Raw genomic sequence first — 18,182 nt, forward strand, 5'->3', positions numbered from 1 at the left:
TCTTTCAGAACACTCTCACTGCACATAGGCTGAAAATTAACTCACCAGGGCATGCTTGACTATTACACCTGGCTATCTGAGAGGAGTCTCCAGGACAAGGATGGCCATGATATAGAGGGGCAGGATTACTGCACAGGCGTGTTCGGGTCTGCTCTCCTCCGCCACAAGAAGCAGAGCACTGGCTCCATGTCTGCCATGGCCCCCAGTTTCCATTCACTGAAGAAAGAAAGAATGAGGAAAGCTCACTTAAAATATTTTACGCTGCCACAGTAATGCTTTTGTGTCACTAGTTTTTGATGGAACCAATGTGATAGAGAAAAGAAACAGCATCGCAAGAAGAGCCATATAATCACTCGCTTCCCAACTTCTGCCAGCTGCCCTCTGCAAAAGGTTCTGTAAGGATTCCTTTCGCTAGTCTCTCTGCATCTGCCCCTGGGAATGCCAGGCTACACAGAACTGGCGGTGAATGGAGTGAAATCCAGCTGGCAACCAGTCACAAGTGGTGTTCCCCAGGGCTCAGTACTGGGGCCTGTCCTGTTCAATATCTTTATTTGTCATCTATACGAGGGGATTGAGCACGCCCTCAGTAAGTTTGCAGATGACACCAAGTTGGGAGGAAGTGTCAATCTGCCTGATGGTAGGAAGGCCTGACAGAGTGATCTGGACAGGCTGGATTGCTGGGCTGAGGCCAGTGGGATGAAGTTCAACAAGATCAAGTGCCAAGTCCTGCACTTTGGCCACAACAACACCAGGCAACGCTACAGGGCTGGGGCAGAGTGGCTGGAAGACCATGTGGAAGAAATGGACCTGAGGGTGTTGACTGACACTTGGCTGAATGTGAGCCAGCAGTGTGCCCAGGTGGCCAAGAAGGCCAATGGCATCCTGGCTTGGATCAGAAATAGTGCTACCAGCAGGGGCAGGGAGGTGATCATCCCTCTGTAGCCCTGGTAAGGCCACACCCCGAGTGCTGTGTTCAGTTTTGGGCCCCTCACTGCAAGAAAGACATTGAGGCCCTGGAGTGTGTTCAGAGAAGGGCAATGAGGCTGTGAGGGGTCTGGAGCACACATCCCATAAAAGGAGCAGCTGAGGGAGCTGGGATTGTTCAGTCTGGAGAAGAGGAGGCTCAGAGGAGACCTTATCACTCTCTACAACTCCCTGAAAGGAGGTTGTGGTGAGGTAGGGGTTGGCTTCTTCTTCCAGGTAACAGCAATAGGACGAGAGGGAATGACCTCAAGTTGCGCCAGGCAAGATTCAGGCTGGACATTTGGAAAAATTTCTTCTCTGAGTGATCAGGTGCTGGAATGGGCTGCCCAGGGAGGCTGTGGAGTCACTGTCTCTGGAGGTGTTTAAGAAACATTTTGATGTTGTACTGAGGGACATAGTTCTGTGGAGAAATAATGATAGGTGGATGGTTGGACTGGATGTTCTTGGAGGTCTTTTCCAACCTTGGTGATTCTACGATTTCAAGATTAAGACACATGGTCAAATGTATGCAGACCCATCACAAATCAGTTCATACAGAAGAGCTGTCAATATTCAGAATCCCCTGTCATCCTTTCTGGTAGTCTCTCACTAGAAGAAGAACCCAACTGCTCAGAGCTTTGGGAGCATCATTCTTAAAACGAATTATCTGAAACTGCACGGGTATAAAATTGATGGAAGGTTACAACAAACCAAACCATAAATCTCAAAAATAAAGAAAACCTGTTCTGTTGATCCAAATGCTCACAAAAGATCAATTAGATTTGGCCAAATATAACTCAGGAAGGGAAGTAGTCTCCAAAGCCTTCTCCTGGTAGCATGGCCTCAATAACAACAGCTGACATGCTGAGAACATGATAGTACACAGTGTGAACAGAGCATCTGGAGATGTCTTATCAGCTGGTGCTGACAGTTGCCCAAAACTGACAAAGCTAAGGAGAAGGTAACAATGAAAAGTCTGCTTAACGTAACCATCAGCCAAATTAAATATTAACCAAGGAAATACCAGGAAACTTTTGAGTAAAGTGAAGTCAGTTTGAAAAGTGGTATTGGATTTACAGGGCAAGGTTTTGGTAGCAGGGGAGGCTGCCCTGCCTCAGAGTGAAGCCAGCTCCAGCCATGGTGCAGGCTGTCACCCTGCACCCTGTGGGCACCACGTGAAGCAGTGCAGCCACGGAGGAGCCCGTAGTGCAGCAGTGGATGTGGCCTGGAGGAGGCTGCAGCCATGGAGCCCCCCAGGAGCAGCCCTGGGCTGGAGCCACAGCCGTGGAGAGGGGGCTGCAATGGGGCAGGAGGGCTGGGGGAGCTGCCTACCATGAGGCTGTGCTGGAGCAGTGCCTGAAGGGTGGGCCCCGTGGTACGGACCTGTGCTGGAGCAGTTTGGGAAGGAAAGCGTCCCATGGTACGGACCCATGTTGGAGCAGTGCTTGAAGAGTCACAGCCCATGGGAAGCCCATGGAATCAGGTCGGGAAGGATGGCAGCCACGGGAGGGATGCCACGTGCAGCAGGGGCAGAGTGACCACCAAGGAGTGGGCAGAGATGGAGATTTATGCATTGACTGCAGCCCCCATTCCTTGCCCCCCGGGCTCTTGGAGGGAGGAGGCAGAAGAAGATGGATGGGGATAAGATGTTTTTAGCAGGATTTAGTTTTCAGTGCTCTAGTTTGCTATTACATAATTGGCAACAAACTATATTGATCTCCCTATGCTGAGTCTGTTTTGTCTGTGACAGTAATTGGCGAGTGATCTCCCTGCTCTTATCTCAACCCATAAGATTTTTTTTTCCATCTTATTTTCTCCCCCTGTCCTTCTGAGATGGGACAGTGCAATAGCAGTGTGATGGCGCTGAGCTCCTACCAGTGCTAAACTACGAGAGAAGTAAAAATACAGCATGAAGATCTGTGGCTGTGGGGAGAAACCCAGGTAAGGTGAGGGTAAACAACCAAAGCAAACTGGGCTCAATGATGACAGAAGTTGTCACACTGATCCCACAACCTCCCAATGGAGTGCTGCTCCCCTGCACACGGTGAGCAGCAGACACCCAAGCCAGAAGGGTGACTGCAGGGGGTAACAAGTGGAGCCCCACAGCCTGGGCATGAGGTGTGGCCTGGTCGAGGGCTTTGCCACCAGGGTGCTGGTCAGCGGGGTGTTAGAAGTGGCACAGCTACACATAAAGCTACTGCATTACCCTCAGGATGAAGGTATCCAAAAGGGTATGCACAGAGGAAGGATTTAATGATTTATTATACCAGAAATATTAGTAATTTAATTATAACTCTTTTCTAGGATGAATTATGGAAGGAAGCTTAGACAACTGTAGCTGTTTAGTAAGTCTCTAGCATAGTGGTTTATATCTCATATTGCCAACACTGACTCCAAATGCATAAGGTCACTGCCCCTGGGTTTTATACTGTTAATAGATCAATTCACTGCTTTGATCATAGTTTGATTTAAACGTGGACTTAGCATCCTTCCCTGCTCTGGGAATAAGTTATGGAAGTTTGCTGGGAGCCTCATAAACTGTATTTACTGTACACCACAAGGAGAATTATTAGGTGTAGAAGAGATTTCCATATACTATTTCCTGTTTAGGATTATTCTAACTCATTTTGGTAAAATCTAGCATGCGAAAGAGGAAATCATGGTAGGTGATGGTCATTAAAAAAAAAAAGTGAGAGTGGATTACTAGGTTGTATGAAACTGCAAATAATGACAGGAATGTTCTGCATTCCTCTTGCTACCCAACCATCCCACATCTGTTCTGTGTGACCTGCAGCACTCTGGAGGCACTCACCGGGGCACAGGTCAGTGCCACACCTCTGGATCTGCATGTCAGCCCCTGCACAAGCCCTGCCGCCGCTGGTGGGGCGAGGGCTGTCGCAGCCCCGGTACCGCCTTGCCTGCCCGCCGTTACACGTGCGGCTGCATGTTCCCCAGCTGCCCCAAGGGCCCCAGTTGCCATGAACTGTGAAAATAAATGTCAGATTTTATGCAACTTTTTCCTTAATAGTAGATAATAAAAACAGACGTTCAAGGTAGGAAAATATTCTTATTGAACAGTAACTTTTTTTTTCCTAAACAAAAAGCAGAAGCCAGAGACTTAAAGATCTAAGAAAGTTATCTTATCCAGCATTCAGTGATTTCTTGGTGTGCAATAACCAACTCCAGAACACTGTAGCTCATTAAGTGACTAACACAGAAATCATGTGGCACATCTCACTAACAAAGCAAGACACCAGATCATGGTGTGAGTTGCAGAGTTCAGATTTGCAGTACTTTGTGCCTGGACAGCTGTGACTTTACAGAGGTGCACAACCAGGTCAGCTTGATGGCTGACCTGATGACCTTGGAGGCCTTTTCCAGCCCAGGTGATTCTGAGTTTCTGAGACCTCTGACAGACTTGCAGGTGCTTATACACCAGCTGCTGCTGTTTCGTGCTCCCAACAAGTGTTTAAAATGCCCCAGTCTTGCTGAGGGATGAAGAGATTATCTTGTTAGGCATCGAGTGCCACCTGCCCATGTTCAGATTCCCTAATTTTTTTTGTGCGCACTGGGAGTACAAATGTGATTTGTGGAGGCCTTCCTTCCTCTCATCCACCCCTACAAATCTATCAAGTGGACAAGCAGCCTAACCGAAAACACTCACTGGGACAAGGATCACTGTTGCAAAAATCAACTTGTATGTCGTTTCCTTCACATCTGTGACCTCCAAACTGTGGCGCAGGGTCTGAGCAGTGGCGTGTTCTCTGACTGCTGCCTCCGCCACAGGACACAGTGCAGGCGCTCCAGCTGCCCCACGGGGCCCACTTTCCGTCCACTGGTGAGAAAGGCAAAGCACAGAACAGTTACAGCCTCTGATGCTGGAGATAAAGGCAGTCAGAGCTACATCAGGTTGACACTGACTGCTGGACCTTATTGACCCTTCCTGCAGAACATCTCAGCTATGCAGGAGTTTCTACGTATGGACTTGCAGGAGTAAAAGCTGGAGAACAGCATGATCTGTAGGTCAGCTGTGGTCCTGTTGCATCTGTGGTCAGGGATCACTGAGTCCTTGTGCTCAGCCACTCCCACGGCTTTAGATATCCATGCATAAAGTAGCCCCTGAAATCATCACACTGGGCAGACTGTAATTTAACAGCCAAGGATTCAGAATGCTGCTTTTGAACTGTGGCAGCATAAAGGAGGGGACACCAGGGCTGAAGAAGAAATCTCACATATCAGGCCTAAAGAGAGATGTTGAAGATAGTGAGAGGGACCTCTGAAAATAGAAGGCCTGAATGGAAGTTTTTCAGGGATTACAGTTTTAAAACTGAAAAGCATTAGATATAGCTTAAGCAGAATTTGGAAACTGCCAGTTTGTTTCTTTCTGTCCGACACATATCTTACCTGGGCAGTGCCTCTTGCTGCAGACCTGCCTCTGTACATCAGGCCCACGGCAGTGGGACCCGCCATGTGAGGGAGGGGGTCTGCTGCAGAGCCGCAGCCGCGTCTGGGTGCCTTTCCCACAGCTCTCGCTGCACGGGCCCCATGGAAGCCAGGAGCTCCACTCACCATCAACTGCAAAGTCAGCAGAGCCACACAACTGTTTAAACCACACAGCTGCTTTAACTTGACATTACAGCTAAACAGCCGATGGCAAGATAAAGAAAACAACAAAAACAAACAAAAACAAAACAAAAAAAATCCTCCACCTTTTTTAATATCAACAATAAAATACTCTGAATAAACCCTTAAAAAACCTTCACTTCAAGCAACAGCTGAACCAGGTGAGAAGTTTCCAAAAGAGAGATTCTTTCTTTTTCATTTCCTGAATATATCTCCTCACCTGATTAAAATCTTTGAACAGCAGAACAGAATGATTTGATCAAATCTGGTGTTACCTGAATGTGATTGCCTTGTGCTAGGCGAAGGACATGCTAGCAAAAAGCTGGCACACTGCCTTTGGTGGCTACCAGTAAGGAGAAGCCAGAATGACTTTGTTACCAAGGTCTACAGAAATGAATCTCAAAGTGTGGATGGACACTTAGCTTTGTGGCAGTAGCAACGCCAGGCGAATGGGAAAAATTGATGTAATGAAAACTGTGCAGAAGGAAGCATGCCAGTGGTGACAGGCTATGAATGAACTACATCCTGTTAAACACCGTAAGTAGTACCAAGACAAGAAAGAGAGCTTAACATGCAGTTAGTGAACAGAAACGCACATGACTGAAAATTTAAAAAGCAGAGGAAAAATACTGCTAATTTCTTAAATTGTTAGTTAGTGTGCTTTACATGGCCTTTCCTTTTTCTACTTTAACAGGCTTTGTGGGGTAGGTCTAGAGTAGCAAATGCTACTCTGTGAGCAGATGGACAACACTGAAATACAAAATTAACATTTTTATTGAGTGAGGAAAAGAGAGAAATAGCTGAAAAAAAACCTCTTACGCAGCCAATTCTACACCAATCTTCTCTTACCTGGGCAAGGCCCAACATTGCACGTGACAAAATCCACAGAGCTGCCATTGCATGGCTTCCCGCTGTGCTGAGCTGGTGGGTTACTGCAGGTTCTGGTTCTGGTCCTGTTCCCTTGTCCACAGCTCTTTGAACACTCCTCCCAAAGTCCCCATTCTGACCAGCTGCCATCAACTAAGAAACAGAAAATTTCAGCTTTAATTAAAATACTTTAAAACAAACAAACAAACATTAAACTGTGTGTGCATAAATTTCCTTTCCACAAAACTCAAGATGAATTTCACTGTGTTAGAAAAATCCATCTGTCACAAAGATCCATGGTAAAAATGGTGTACTACTGGGGCACTTAGCATAAGGCAAATTAAAAATATCAATCTATTAAATACCTGGACATGGCTTGTTGTGGCAGCTGCGCATATCGGTGTCAGGCCCCTCACATGGCCTCCCGCCATTTGCTGGAAGGGGGCTGTTGCATCGACGAGTGCGCTCCTGAACACCCTGACCACACGTTACACTGCAAGGTTGCCATTCAAGCCAATCTGAAAATCCACCATGCACTGCAGTGGGAAAAACAACGCTCTGTTGGGAACATGTACTTATGATGACAGCTCTTAGACTGAGAGAGCAAAGAGGAAAATGTACTTCAGAAGCCACGCTTAGAAATCCAACCTGCTTCATATCCTCATTACTGCAGAAATGTCTTAAAACAGTTTAGAGATTACCTCAGCTGCTCTGGAATAGTTTACATTCCTAAATGCTTTTCTTTAGAGATAAGATTAAGTAATGATACACGTTCTGAGGATGGGATCTAGTTCAAGATCTTAATTATTATTTATTTCTCTCATTCCTTCACGTTCATCTGTCTCGCATAGCTAGATGAGTGCAATCAGAGCAACAAAACGACATGAAGCACAAACCCACTGACATCTCAGAACAAGTCTGACATGCACCTAATACATACATGGAAGGGATAAGATAAAAAAAAGTCTTGCTGTTACTGTCAACTAATGCTGGAATCTACTAATTTGACTGTCACTGCCCTGTATTTTGTGCACCTACCTTGGACAGTCAGTAGAACTCTAGCAAACACAGATCCCAATAGATTCCTTGCTACACACTCGTATTCAGACGTATCTTCCTTCCCTGCTGCAGTGATACGCAGGGAGCCATTAGACAAGACAGTCACCCTGTCATCGCTCACAAGCGGATGACCTTTGCGGGACCATCTGATGGCTGGAGGGGGTTCTCCACTGGCCTGGCAGTTCAGCATTGCTGTAGCACCAGCTTCAATAGTGGTCTCTGCAGGCTCAATGGTGATGACTGGAGGACCTGAAAGAGAAAGGCTTTAGACAACAGCACATGGGTACATTCATCCATTAGAATGATAAATGGACAATAATATTTATCATTAGAATGGTAAATATTAGAAGCCCGGTCAGAATGGCCAAAACAACCTAGTCTCTTTATTTTGACAAATTATTGTCATTGATCTTCCACTGTCAAATGATAGAACATGCAAGTTAAAACAACACTGATAAGACTGTTTTTAATGTGTAGCAACCTGAGGGCTACACATATAAGGCACACATCCAGATTGTTTGAGTCTACTACCTCAACCGCCACTGAAAAAAATTCTACTAAAACATAATTCCAAAACATTATTTCTGCAAAACATAAAATATTGGCAGTGTAGAATGGAATTCATCTCATCTAACTTTCTCAATTTGAAGGTCAAGACTAGTTTAATCCAGTTGTACATACAACTGAGAGAAAGGGGCCCTCTTCAGAAGGTGATTCATCCTCACCTAAGCTGATTTCTAAGATGAATGAGCTACACCATCCTCTGTTTGCTTTCCTTCCTTTATCTCAGTTGCCAGCTTCATTACTAACAATGAAAGATGAGATGAATCTTAACCTAATGTGCCCAACCTTCAAAGCCAATAGGAGCTGAAAATACTGCAAAGGGAGATTACTGCTCCAACCTAGTGGCATGAGACTTATCATTTAGCGTCTTACTCTGAAGGGTGAGTGTCAGACTGCGTTCCGCCACACCAGCATCATTGGCTGCCACGCACTTGTAGTCACCAGCATCTTCATTCTAAAGAGCAAAAGGCAAATAGTCATGTAACCTGTCAACATGGATGTAACAAGAGCTTCAGTTTACCTCATGCAAGTTAATCTTCTACAGCACAACACAGCACGCACTGGATTCTAAGAGGCACACTGTTAGATTCTACAGTATCCAAGCATTTTGGCTTTATTAACAGACGATACTGTGAATTATTTTTACTGCAATTATTCCATTTTTTGTTTCCTTTAATTCCTTAAATCTGAGGATGAGATTTCTTTCTTTCCTAAATAACTCCAAGCAAGCTACAGTTTCTAACTCTATTTTAAAATACAGACATGGATTTACAGCCGGGGGTGGGGGGAAGGATCTTGTCATTAGTATTAGGAATTCGGATGTTACGAGGTTTGCACTTGCAGAACACAATTGCTTTTCAGCTGATCTGAATGGGCAGAACCCAGGCCCTTTTAAGGTTCAAAACAAAATTTCCATTTAATTGGGTATCATCAAGATTCCATGCACCAAATAATGGTATGTAGATACAGTCTTTCTGACAATTAAAGGAAATGATAGTTCCCCGATTTTTGTTACCGTAATTTGAGTACGATTCTAGACTGAATTAAACCAATATTTGCTAAAGGTAAAAGCAAACTGGATTAAATATCTAGCCTCACTCTTTCAAAATGATAAGACCTGGAATACCTGTGTTTGTTAACTGCAATGCATAAACACATCACAACAGACCAGTGACTCACTACAGTGCCGTAGATAGCAAGAGAACCATTGTTAAGCTGTTGGATCCTGTTGCTCATCTGAATGCCCACTCCTTTTTTGCTCCACTGGATGGTTGGAGTTGGATCTCCTCTGACTTCACAGTTCAGCATAGCATTACCACCCAGGGTCTCAATTCGGCTAGGATGGTAATCCCCTTTGAAGACCGGAGGCTCTGAAAAAAACAAGTGATGGAAAACCAACAGCTGAGTAAAAATAAAATGCCCTGAACTGAATGATTCAAAGGCATTGCTCATCCTTAACTTTAAGACTTACAAAATGTGAATTTCAATCTGTTTCCTATTTTATTCCCATTCATCCAAAGACCAGGTACCAAATAATATATGATAAATGCACAGACTGAGAGAAAAAGAGCAGCCCTGTAGAGGACTTTGGTGTTCTGGTGGATGAACAGCCTGATGCGAACCAGCAGTGTGCGCTTGCAGCCTGAAAGGCCAACTGTATCCCAAAATTCTTTACTCAGAGGGTGGTGAGGCACTGGCAGAGGCCGCCTAGAGAAGCTGTGGGTGCCCCATCCCAGGAGGTGCTGAAGGCCAGGACGGATGGGGCCCTGCACAGCCTGATCTGGTGGGTGGCAACCAGCCCATGGCAGGGGGCTGGAACTAGACAATCTTCGAGGTCCCTCGCAACCCAAGCTATTCTATGATTCTGTAATAATATGAACATGGCTGCATGAAACTCTCTGACAGTGACCACGACTGTTGTTATTTATACATACCTTTGACATACACAAAACCAATAGCTCTGATTGAGCCAACTGTGTTTTCTGCCGTGCATGCATAGGTACCAGAGTCATCTTTAGATACTCCTTCAATAACAAGTTCACTGTGTCCACTTACATCATCATACTGTGCTGAAGGGAGAACACAAAATAAAGGATTACTTCGATGATTTTAAACATAAACATCTCAACAACTGATATTTCTTAAGACTGTTTGAATTACAGTGCTATTCAGCAGAAATGGCATTGTGCCATTTCATTTGTAAGACATCTCTGAATTGCACAGAAAAGTCACAGTTACATTTTTCCACATGCACATATTCACATAAGTTGTTCTTTACTTTCAAGCTTTGTGCATCTGTATTCTTCGCACTGCTGAGGTTTTCTTCATACTTGAGAGAAACAGCTTTATTGGTTGGATATTGAGTAAATGTCATCAAATACTGAGCATTTTTAATGTGTTACATTATTGGCTACACAATAGGGACAATTTCTTAATTAACCTTCTTGCAGCTGTGTCTCTGAAGCAATTTAATTACATGATTGCATTATACTTAAGATATTCCACACTCAATCACTGCCTAACAAGGTTATTGTCTCTAGGGTTTTTCTCTTCCTTATCCTAAATCAATTGCAGTGCTGCAAGGGGAAAAAATCTAGAGCAGAGTGACCAGTAAGACAGTGTTTCCCACCTGGAATGATGTTACTGTTAAAAGTCCACGTTATTTTGGGCACAGGTATCCCAGTTGCTTTGCAAGTTAATCTAAGTTGTTCTCCTTTAGTCAAAGTTATATCTCCAGGCAGTTCAGTAAAAGCTGGGAGTACATGAACAACCAGGGTGACAGTATGTGTATCTTCTCCAGCAGCATTCTTAGCAGTACAGGTGTAAGTGCCAGAATCTTCAGGCTGAAAGAAAGTGTTGGGAAAATTTCAGTTGTGTTATGTCTTACACAATGTTACCACTTTTAATGGCAATGGAATATCAAAACACTTGGAAATAGCATTTGGTAGAAAAGTTCATCTGAACTCTTGCTTCCTCTGTTTTTGAAAGATGATCGTACACTTGTTTTTGCCCATTCTGAGAATTTATCACTACAAGCTTTTCACAGACATTTTACTCAACAGTGGAAAATAAAACATTTACAAAGACTTTGAAATATTAAGAACAAGAAAACAAAATAAAATAAGAGACTAATCCATAAACTGGTGAAAACGAAGAGAAGTAAAGTTGCATTACATCCAATCTAGTCAAGTCACATCTTAAATTTAGTGAACTTACAACAACATTGTCCAAAATGAGGTCTCCACCTGGCACAGCCTTGTATTTTCCCACTACGTCTGTTAACAGTGTATTGTCCTTCTTCCAGTTTATTACTGGTGTTGGAATCCCATCTGCCACACAGGGCAGAACAGCACGGGAGTCCTCTGTGACTGTGTAATGCGCCTCCGCACCATGAATCTTGGGTGGAGCTGTAAAAAGGTTTATATAAATGCATATATATACATTTTCAAGTTACGTCCTCTGTAAAAACATAAAATGCTGCACTGAAGAAACTTGGATCTTCTGTACTGTTTCTTGTATCCACCAATGACTACCCGTTAAGCATGCCATGGAGCATGTGACATACATGCAATAAAGAAGAAACTGACTTAAGGGAATGTAATGCTCTTCCTGAGTTTGAGCAACTGGCTGATACTACAAACCAATAAAATTCACATATCAAATAGCACCATTTTCCTGAACTTCTCCCTTACATCCTAGCTCCTCACCCTCCACAGGTCCATACTGCCCATCTGTATGTACATCTTGTTTCCATACAGCCCCACTCACTCTGCACAACAAGCTCCACGCTGGAACTGCTGGACCCTGCCAGGTTTGCAGCTATGCACGTGTAATGGCCTGTGTCACCAGGCTGCACAAACACAATCTGCAATGCCCCAGTGCTAAGGATTCTTCTTCTCATGGACTCCGTTACTTGCTGGCCATCTTTACGCCAACTGATCTCTGGCCCAGGGTAGCCTTCAGCCTTGCACTGCAGAGTGACAGATTGATCAACAGGAACAACATACTCCTTCGGGTGGGACTTGATGACAGGAGGGACTGAAAAAGGATTAAGAAAATTTAGAAAAGATTGAGATGATGTAAGAACCATGGAACACTTTAATTCTTAGTGAAAACCAGCCTAAAAGCATACGCTGATCCTAAAGCAGAGAGACAACTAAAGGGAATAAGCTTCCTGGGCTCTACTTCATGTCACATCGAATAGGAAAGCATTAGGACCTGTTGCGTTGTTTATTCAGGTTTTGACAAACAGAAAGCATGCATGAATTTGTCTATAAATCACTACAACATGAGCCTAGAATTTGATTTACCTTGAACTTTCAGTTTGATTTTCCCCAACGCAGTGCCAGCTGGATTTTGAGCAACACATGTGTAAGTGCCAGCATCTTCAACGGTTGATTCTGCAATCTGTAAGCTGCCATTGGGAAGAACCATATAACTGTTCCCTGAAACAAACGTAAGCAAAGTACGGCTTTTTTTTTTTTTCTTTTTAAGAAGAATGAGTTGGGACATTCACAAAACAGAGAGACAGTTTGAGTTCCACCAAACTGGGTGGAATTACAGACTGTAAGAGAATACCTGTTGTGATTATATTGATGCCCTCTTTTTGCCACGTTATTATCGGTCGAGGTGTTCCCATTGCTTCACATGGTAAGAGAATAGAATTGTTCACAATGACATCCAGCATCCCTGGCTGAATTTGGATAATGGGTGGTTCTGTGGAACAAAATGAAAGGCAAAATGCTAGAAAATGCAGAAGACATTTAAATTGCATAACCTGAGAGTCTGTGAAGGCCGTATTAGCAACAGCTAGCTGGATTTTGCCATCCTTATAAAGAGCTCAGTGGACTTGCTCTTCTACTGACAGTCTAATCTGTGCTCACCCTTACGCTGTGGCACAACCATGTATTACACAGGCAAAGTTTTACGACAGAATGTATTTTCTCTTCCCACCTTACCCTGAACATGAAGAGTGGCGTGCCTATGAGCAGAGCCAGCTGCGTTCCGGGCCACACAGGTGTACCGACCTGCATGGGCTAACTGAACAGCAGGAATTTCAACAGCACCTACAGCAGAGAGAGAGTGCATTACAGCACGTGGCAGTACCCTACATCCATGGAGAACTCTCTTCCAGCACTCATCTTTAAGAGGTCTATATTTTTATTCTAAAAAAACAAATGGGCTTTTTTTGAGGAGTTGTTTGTATCTAATTAATTACTTTCAGATGTGCATAGTCAATACCTTTCACTAGTTTTCTGTATCTGAACTCCAGCCATGCACAGTACCTGAAGGGAGAATTCTGTAGCCATCTCCTCTGGGAAGCAACTTTACGCCATTTTTGGTCCAATGAACTGAGGGAACAGGAACCCCTGAGGCAGTGCAGGAAATTACTACTGGAGACAGCTTCGTTACCAAGAGATCTGTGGCTTCATCTGCTATGGACGGGGGCACTAAAAACAAAGATCAGTGTTATTAGTCCATTTTCATTTGTTATGTATTCTTGAAAGAAGCTTCTTATCTTTCTTAGGAATACCAAAGACTTAAGGATATCATAAAAGAAACAAAAGTCTCATCCTAGCATTGGTATATCCCAAAGAAATTCTAGGTGCCATACACCTGTAACAGTGATATCCCCTCTACCTTGAACAGTGAGCTCAACTGCTCTTTGATCTTCTCCTGCACCATTTGACACAGAGCACTCATAGACAGCAGTGTCATCCACAGTGGGAGAAATGATTACTAAGGAACCTGAAGATAGAAGTCTGAAAAAAGAAAAGAGAAGAAAGTAAAAGCCAGTGAAATATTTCCTTTCTTCTAAGGTAATCAGACAATGAATTTTGTTGGCTATATAAATACGTTTATGTATAGATACTTTTTAAAGTGCCAAGTTAATCTCCACCAATTTTAAACCCACAATGAAAAGAAAACATCCCTCACCTGTAAGTATTCTGGTTCTGGTCAAGACTAAGCAGATGCCCATTCTTCTTCCAGCTAATTGCTGGCCTGGGAATTCCAGTGGCTTCGCAGGGCAAAGTGGTCTGCACATTTACAGTAACTGTAATATTAGTAGGTCCAGAAGCAATTGTTGGAGGAACTAAGGACAAACAAAGCCCAATTATTCAGAATGCACACATACCCCTAATACCTATATACAGAGCTGTGCTGCCTGAACACGTTTAAATTTTTATAAATAGAGTAATTCGGTGGTAATGAACCTACTAAACATGTAGTATTGGGTGTGCTGAGTCTTTCTATTTCTACTTGGTGTGCACACGACAGGTAACAAGGAAAAAATTTTTTTTTTCATAAATATTCGGGTTGTATTCCTAAGGCTGTAAATTCCCTTTTTTTTTTTAAACAGAGTAATTGAAAAAGTGCAAAACTTCCAAGTCTATCAGACTGAACAAGAAAAATGATACAAATGTACTTTAGACTTGTGAAAACACGTATATTTATCTAAAACCAAAACTTTTACCAAGGACTTGCAGATCAATTTGTTTGCGCTCAGTGCCAGCTGCATTAGTTGCCATACACACATATCTTCCTGTGTCAGTAACATGTGCTGAGTGGATTTGTAGAGATCCATCCTCGAATATGGAATATCTGAAACAAAGCCACATGGTTTTTCCCCAACTACCCAATCAAAAGAATCATTAGCTATCCTGACAGGACAGAAGGCACAGATGACATAGGATGTACAACAACAGTCTCAACATGTGGTATCTAATTTGGGCACATACAGTTTTCTCATTTATTGCACTTGCATGACTTCACTCTTTCCCAGCGCATCCATTTTGCAGAGAAGTTATAAAATCAAATTGACACAGTGCTTCTATATAAATGATGACAGATTTGCAGATGTCTAGAACACTTCTTTATGGACTTTCATTTAATCTCAAAAAGAAAGTTAATGATTGCATATTTTATTTTTTTGTTGAAATATAACTGAATTCTTAAGCATTTGTTCAGTTCTAGAAAATGTGTAGCTATTTCCCCCTAAAACAATCAGAAGACAGAAAACATTTACTACAATAAAGGTTGATGCTAGACCATATGTATTAAGTTTTACCCATATCATAAACTACAGAGTATACTCAAGGAGCTTCTGTTCTGCATGAAATTGCTTGGCTTCATCCTAAAAACTTCAAATATCAAAAAATGTAAACATCTTCCACATTTGTTGTTCAAAATCTTTTTTTGTCCATTTTTACAATAAAAGGGTGAAATCTTTAGTACTGTAATTTCCTGTAGAACAAATTCTCCAAACCACTATTTCTACCACCACATTTTCCATATTTGGGTCTACTTGAAATGATAGTATTAACAGCAGTTCTGAGCTGTGAAACCAAAACTCATTTGCAAGTCCTAAATGTCTAATTAAGCTTCCTGTACCTGGCATATTCTTAAAAAAACTGGAATACTTGTTTTGACTATGTGACAATACCTTGTATTGTTTCCATTAAAAACAGCCCCATCTTTCCTCCATGTAATTCTGGGGGGTGGTACTCCTTCTGCAGTACACTCCAGAACAGCAGATGCATTTAAATGGACAACAGTAGTCTGAGGGCTACTTTGGATTGTCGGAGCCACTGTTAAGGGAAAATCCCAGATGGTATCAGAAAAAGAATTTTTAGGCTGCACTAACTGAAACTGGACCCACATAAACAGATGCAGAAATGGGGATGATTGTAACAACAGAAATAAGTTTCTTACTATTTTGTCTAGTACAAGACATTTGCTGTGATGTAGCATGGAATAAAAAACAGTCTATCTTAAACGCACTGTAACATCATATTAGCTATTTAAAGCAAGAGTTATCACATAGCTAAAACTGCAGAAGAGTTTATCACATTTAAATCAGCAAAATAAGGCTGTGAAATTATATCCTTGCTGTAATTAAAATAAGGAGGAACAAGAATTTTAAGTGGACAGTGAGGACAGCCTTGGAGGGACTTAGTGTAATGCAAGTACACATGACTGAGCTGTTAACAGAATAGACATAAGGAAAAAGTTCTGGTCATCTTCAGTGCCAGAACAGAATTGTTTCTCATCAGTCTACAGTTACAATGTAATTCAAGAAATTCAGGAAGTACCAGCAGGCTTATTGAAATAGAGGTCAGACACTGGGATGCACAGGGCCCTCCAAACCCTACATTCCTAACACCGCCTGCTTGTAGCTTCAGAGAAACCGCACTTCTCAAGTAACTTGCAAAACCGGTGGTGAAACCAGAAAGCCCCAAAATATACCAGTGAAATGCTTTAACAATCTGTCTAAATTTGCCAAGGAGCACTTCTCAGTCTTGGATCTGCATGTTCAGTCTGGACATATCCTGCCTCTGAACCAGGATCACAGAATCACAGAACTGCAAGGGCTAGAAGAGACCTCAAGAGATCATCAAGTCCAACCTTCCTGCTAAAGCGGGATGAAGGCAGGATGTGTAGCAGGAACATAGCCAACCAGAGAGGGAGGCACGGCGGGTCCTCAGCTGGTCCTCCAGTGAGGGGGACAGCTGTGAACTGGGATGGTGACACACATGAGGTAACACACCTGGTCCCACTGTTCAGATACAGCCTAAGTGGCCTGCGCTTGGCTAAAAAACAGATTTCTAATGCTTTCTTCCCATTTGAGCCCCAGCAGAAATATCATGCAAATGGCAAAATGCACAAGAATGGATCCATGATTTTACCATGTACTGCCAGCACGAACTCCCTGGTCATTTTTCCTGCAATATTACTTGCCACACATGTATAGTTTGCTGTATCACCGAGGTCAGCATTATTGATTTGCACGTATCGTCCACTGGATAGGATTCGAACTCGAGGAGTTCCCTAAAGAGGGAGAGAGAGTTGGACAGATTTAATTTTACCACTGTTCTCTTTCTAAAGATTGAGCATCTTTTTTTTGCAGAGTAAGAACAGCTATGAAAGAAGGCCAAGGTTAATTCAGGGGACTGAATTAACTGCTAGCATAACTTCGTTTATAGCCATGAAAATAATAAGATTAACCAAGTTCTAAGAAGGTATCACTGCTTAGTGGTTCCAGCTTGAAAACCCTACTGGACTTGTGCCTCAATAAGATGGCTTTTAGGGTTACTTTGCTGAAGGGTTTTGGGGTTTTTATAGAAAAGGGGCAATGAATAGCACACGATTCTTGTTTTTTCCTCAAAATCCATGCACACTACAAGTGGAAAAAATACCAGTTTCTCTATACTGTTCTTCAAACTTCACAGTCTTGCCCAGACAGGATACAGCATAAACTTTGCCTAGTATGTTTACTAGACAGCATTTCTGGACTGGAGAACATGACGCTTTTGAGTGCTACAGTGACTCTACAGAGCATCTGCTCAGCAGCCATTTGAAGTCAAAGCTTTTTTACCACAACTAGCCTGGATCAGAACTGAATGAAAGACTGACAGTAATACCAAATACAAGTGTTGAAAAACCTGACTGGATTAAAAAACAGTTTAAAAAAGAAAATGAACAAACAAACAAAAAACATAAACACGGACTTTGGATAACATTCAAAGCTGACATTCCCATCAGCTCTTTTGGCTAGGAGACCTGCAGACAGCAATGACCACATAAAAGAAAAATGACTCCAGTTCTGCACTGCTTTGCACTAGCATCCAAGTGCTCTGGTCTCACACTAGGCACCAGCAGTAGCAGGTAGCACAACCAGCAGTGTTGGCCTCTCACAGGTGAAATGATACAAATTTGGCACTTCTTTTAGTGCCTGACGGATTAGGTCAAGACACTCCTACCTACTTATTTTGGTAACACTCAATGTGTGACCACCAAAGCCATCCCAAGCTAGATCTTTCTAGAGTTCTGTTAAAGCAGGTGGTGTTGCTGCACAACTACATTAGTGAACACTGTGAGATCTAGTGCTGACTTCAAACACAGTGGGAGACCAGAAGAGAAAAACAGGAGGAAAGACACCCTTCATTACAAGGCTATTTCAAAAAGCAGTGATGACTTAAATTGAAGTAACACTGCAGTCTGGAAACTTGACTTTCTCCAGTCACATTTTGTCACTGTGAAACCCCAGTGTTTCCAAGGTAAGGAGAATCATATGCCATATGAGCATCCACAGGGCACCTCTCTTT

The 18,182-nt window shown here is 42.9% G+C and overlaps 1 protein-coding gene across 5 annotated transcripts in view; it reads right to left on the reverse strand.

The window, feature by feature from the left end:
* The window catches only part of HMCN1 (hemicentin 1), a 194,535-nt gene that overhangs the window by 17,496 nt on the left and 158,857 nt on the right, over positions 1 to 18,182 (reverse strand). For all 5 annotated transcript variants that reach the window (XM_021403998.1, XM_021403997.1, XM_021403999.1 and 2 more), the window contains 22 exons: positions 16,764 to 16,905; positions 15,521 to 15,665; positions 14,552 to 14,679; positions 14,014 to 14,170; positions 13,717 to 13,838; positions 13,362 to 13,526; positions 13,035 to 13,142; positions 12,655 to 12,792; positions 12,387 to 12,521; positions 11,845 to 12,114; positions 11,293 to 11,483; positions 10,706 to 10,919; positions 10,011 to 10,145; positions 9,256 to 9,446; positions 8,449 to 8,530; positions 7,492 to 7,761; positions 6,819 to 6,989; positions 6,436 to 6,606; positions 5,368 to 5,538; positions 4,628 to 4,798; positions 3,776 to 3,946; positions 46 to 216 (listed from right to left, as the gene is read on the reverse strand). In XM_021403998.1, the coding sequence (XP_021259673.1) occupies positions 46 to 216; positions 3,776 to 3,946; positions 4,628 to 4,798; positions 5,368 to 5,538; positions 6,436 to 6,606; positions 6,819 to 6,989; positions 7,492 to 7,761; positions 8,449 to 8,530; positions 9,256 to 9,446; positions 10,011 to 10,145; positions 10,706 to 10,919; positions 11,293 to 11,483; positions 11,845 to 12,114; positions 12,387 to 12,521; positions 12,655 to 12,792; positions 13,035 to 13,142; positions 13,362 to 13,526; positions 13,717 to 13,838; positions 14,014 to 14,170; positions 14,552 to 14,679; positions 15,521 to 15,665; positions 16,764 to 16,905 (3,619 nt within the window). The remainder of the gene's footprint in view (positions 1 to 45; positions 217 to 3,775; positions 3,947 to 4,627; positions 4,799 to 5,367; positions 5,539 to 6,435; positions 6,607 to 6,818; positions 6,990 to 7,491; positions 7,762 to 8,448; positions 8,531 to 9,255; positions 9,447 to 10,010; positions 10,146 to 10,705; positions 10,920 to 11,292; positions 11,484 to 11,844; positions 12,115 to 12,386; positions 12,522 to 12,654; positions 12,793 to 13,034; positions 13,143 to 13,361; positions 13,527 to 13,716; positions 13,839 to 14,013; positions 14,171 to 14,551; positions 14,680 to 15,520; positions 15,666 to 16,763; positions 16,906 to 18,182) is intronic.

This window comes from Numida meleagris, chromosome 7 (assembly GCF_002078875.1).
Source record: "Numida meleagris isolate 19003 breed g44 Domestic line chromosome 7, NumMel1.0, whole genome shotgun sequence".
In the NCBI taxonomy this organism is placed as follows: domain Eukaryota; kingdom Metazoa; phylum Chordata; class Aves; order Galliformes; family Numididae; genus Numida; species Numida meleagris.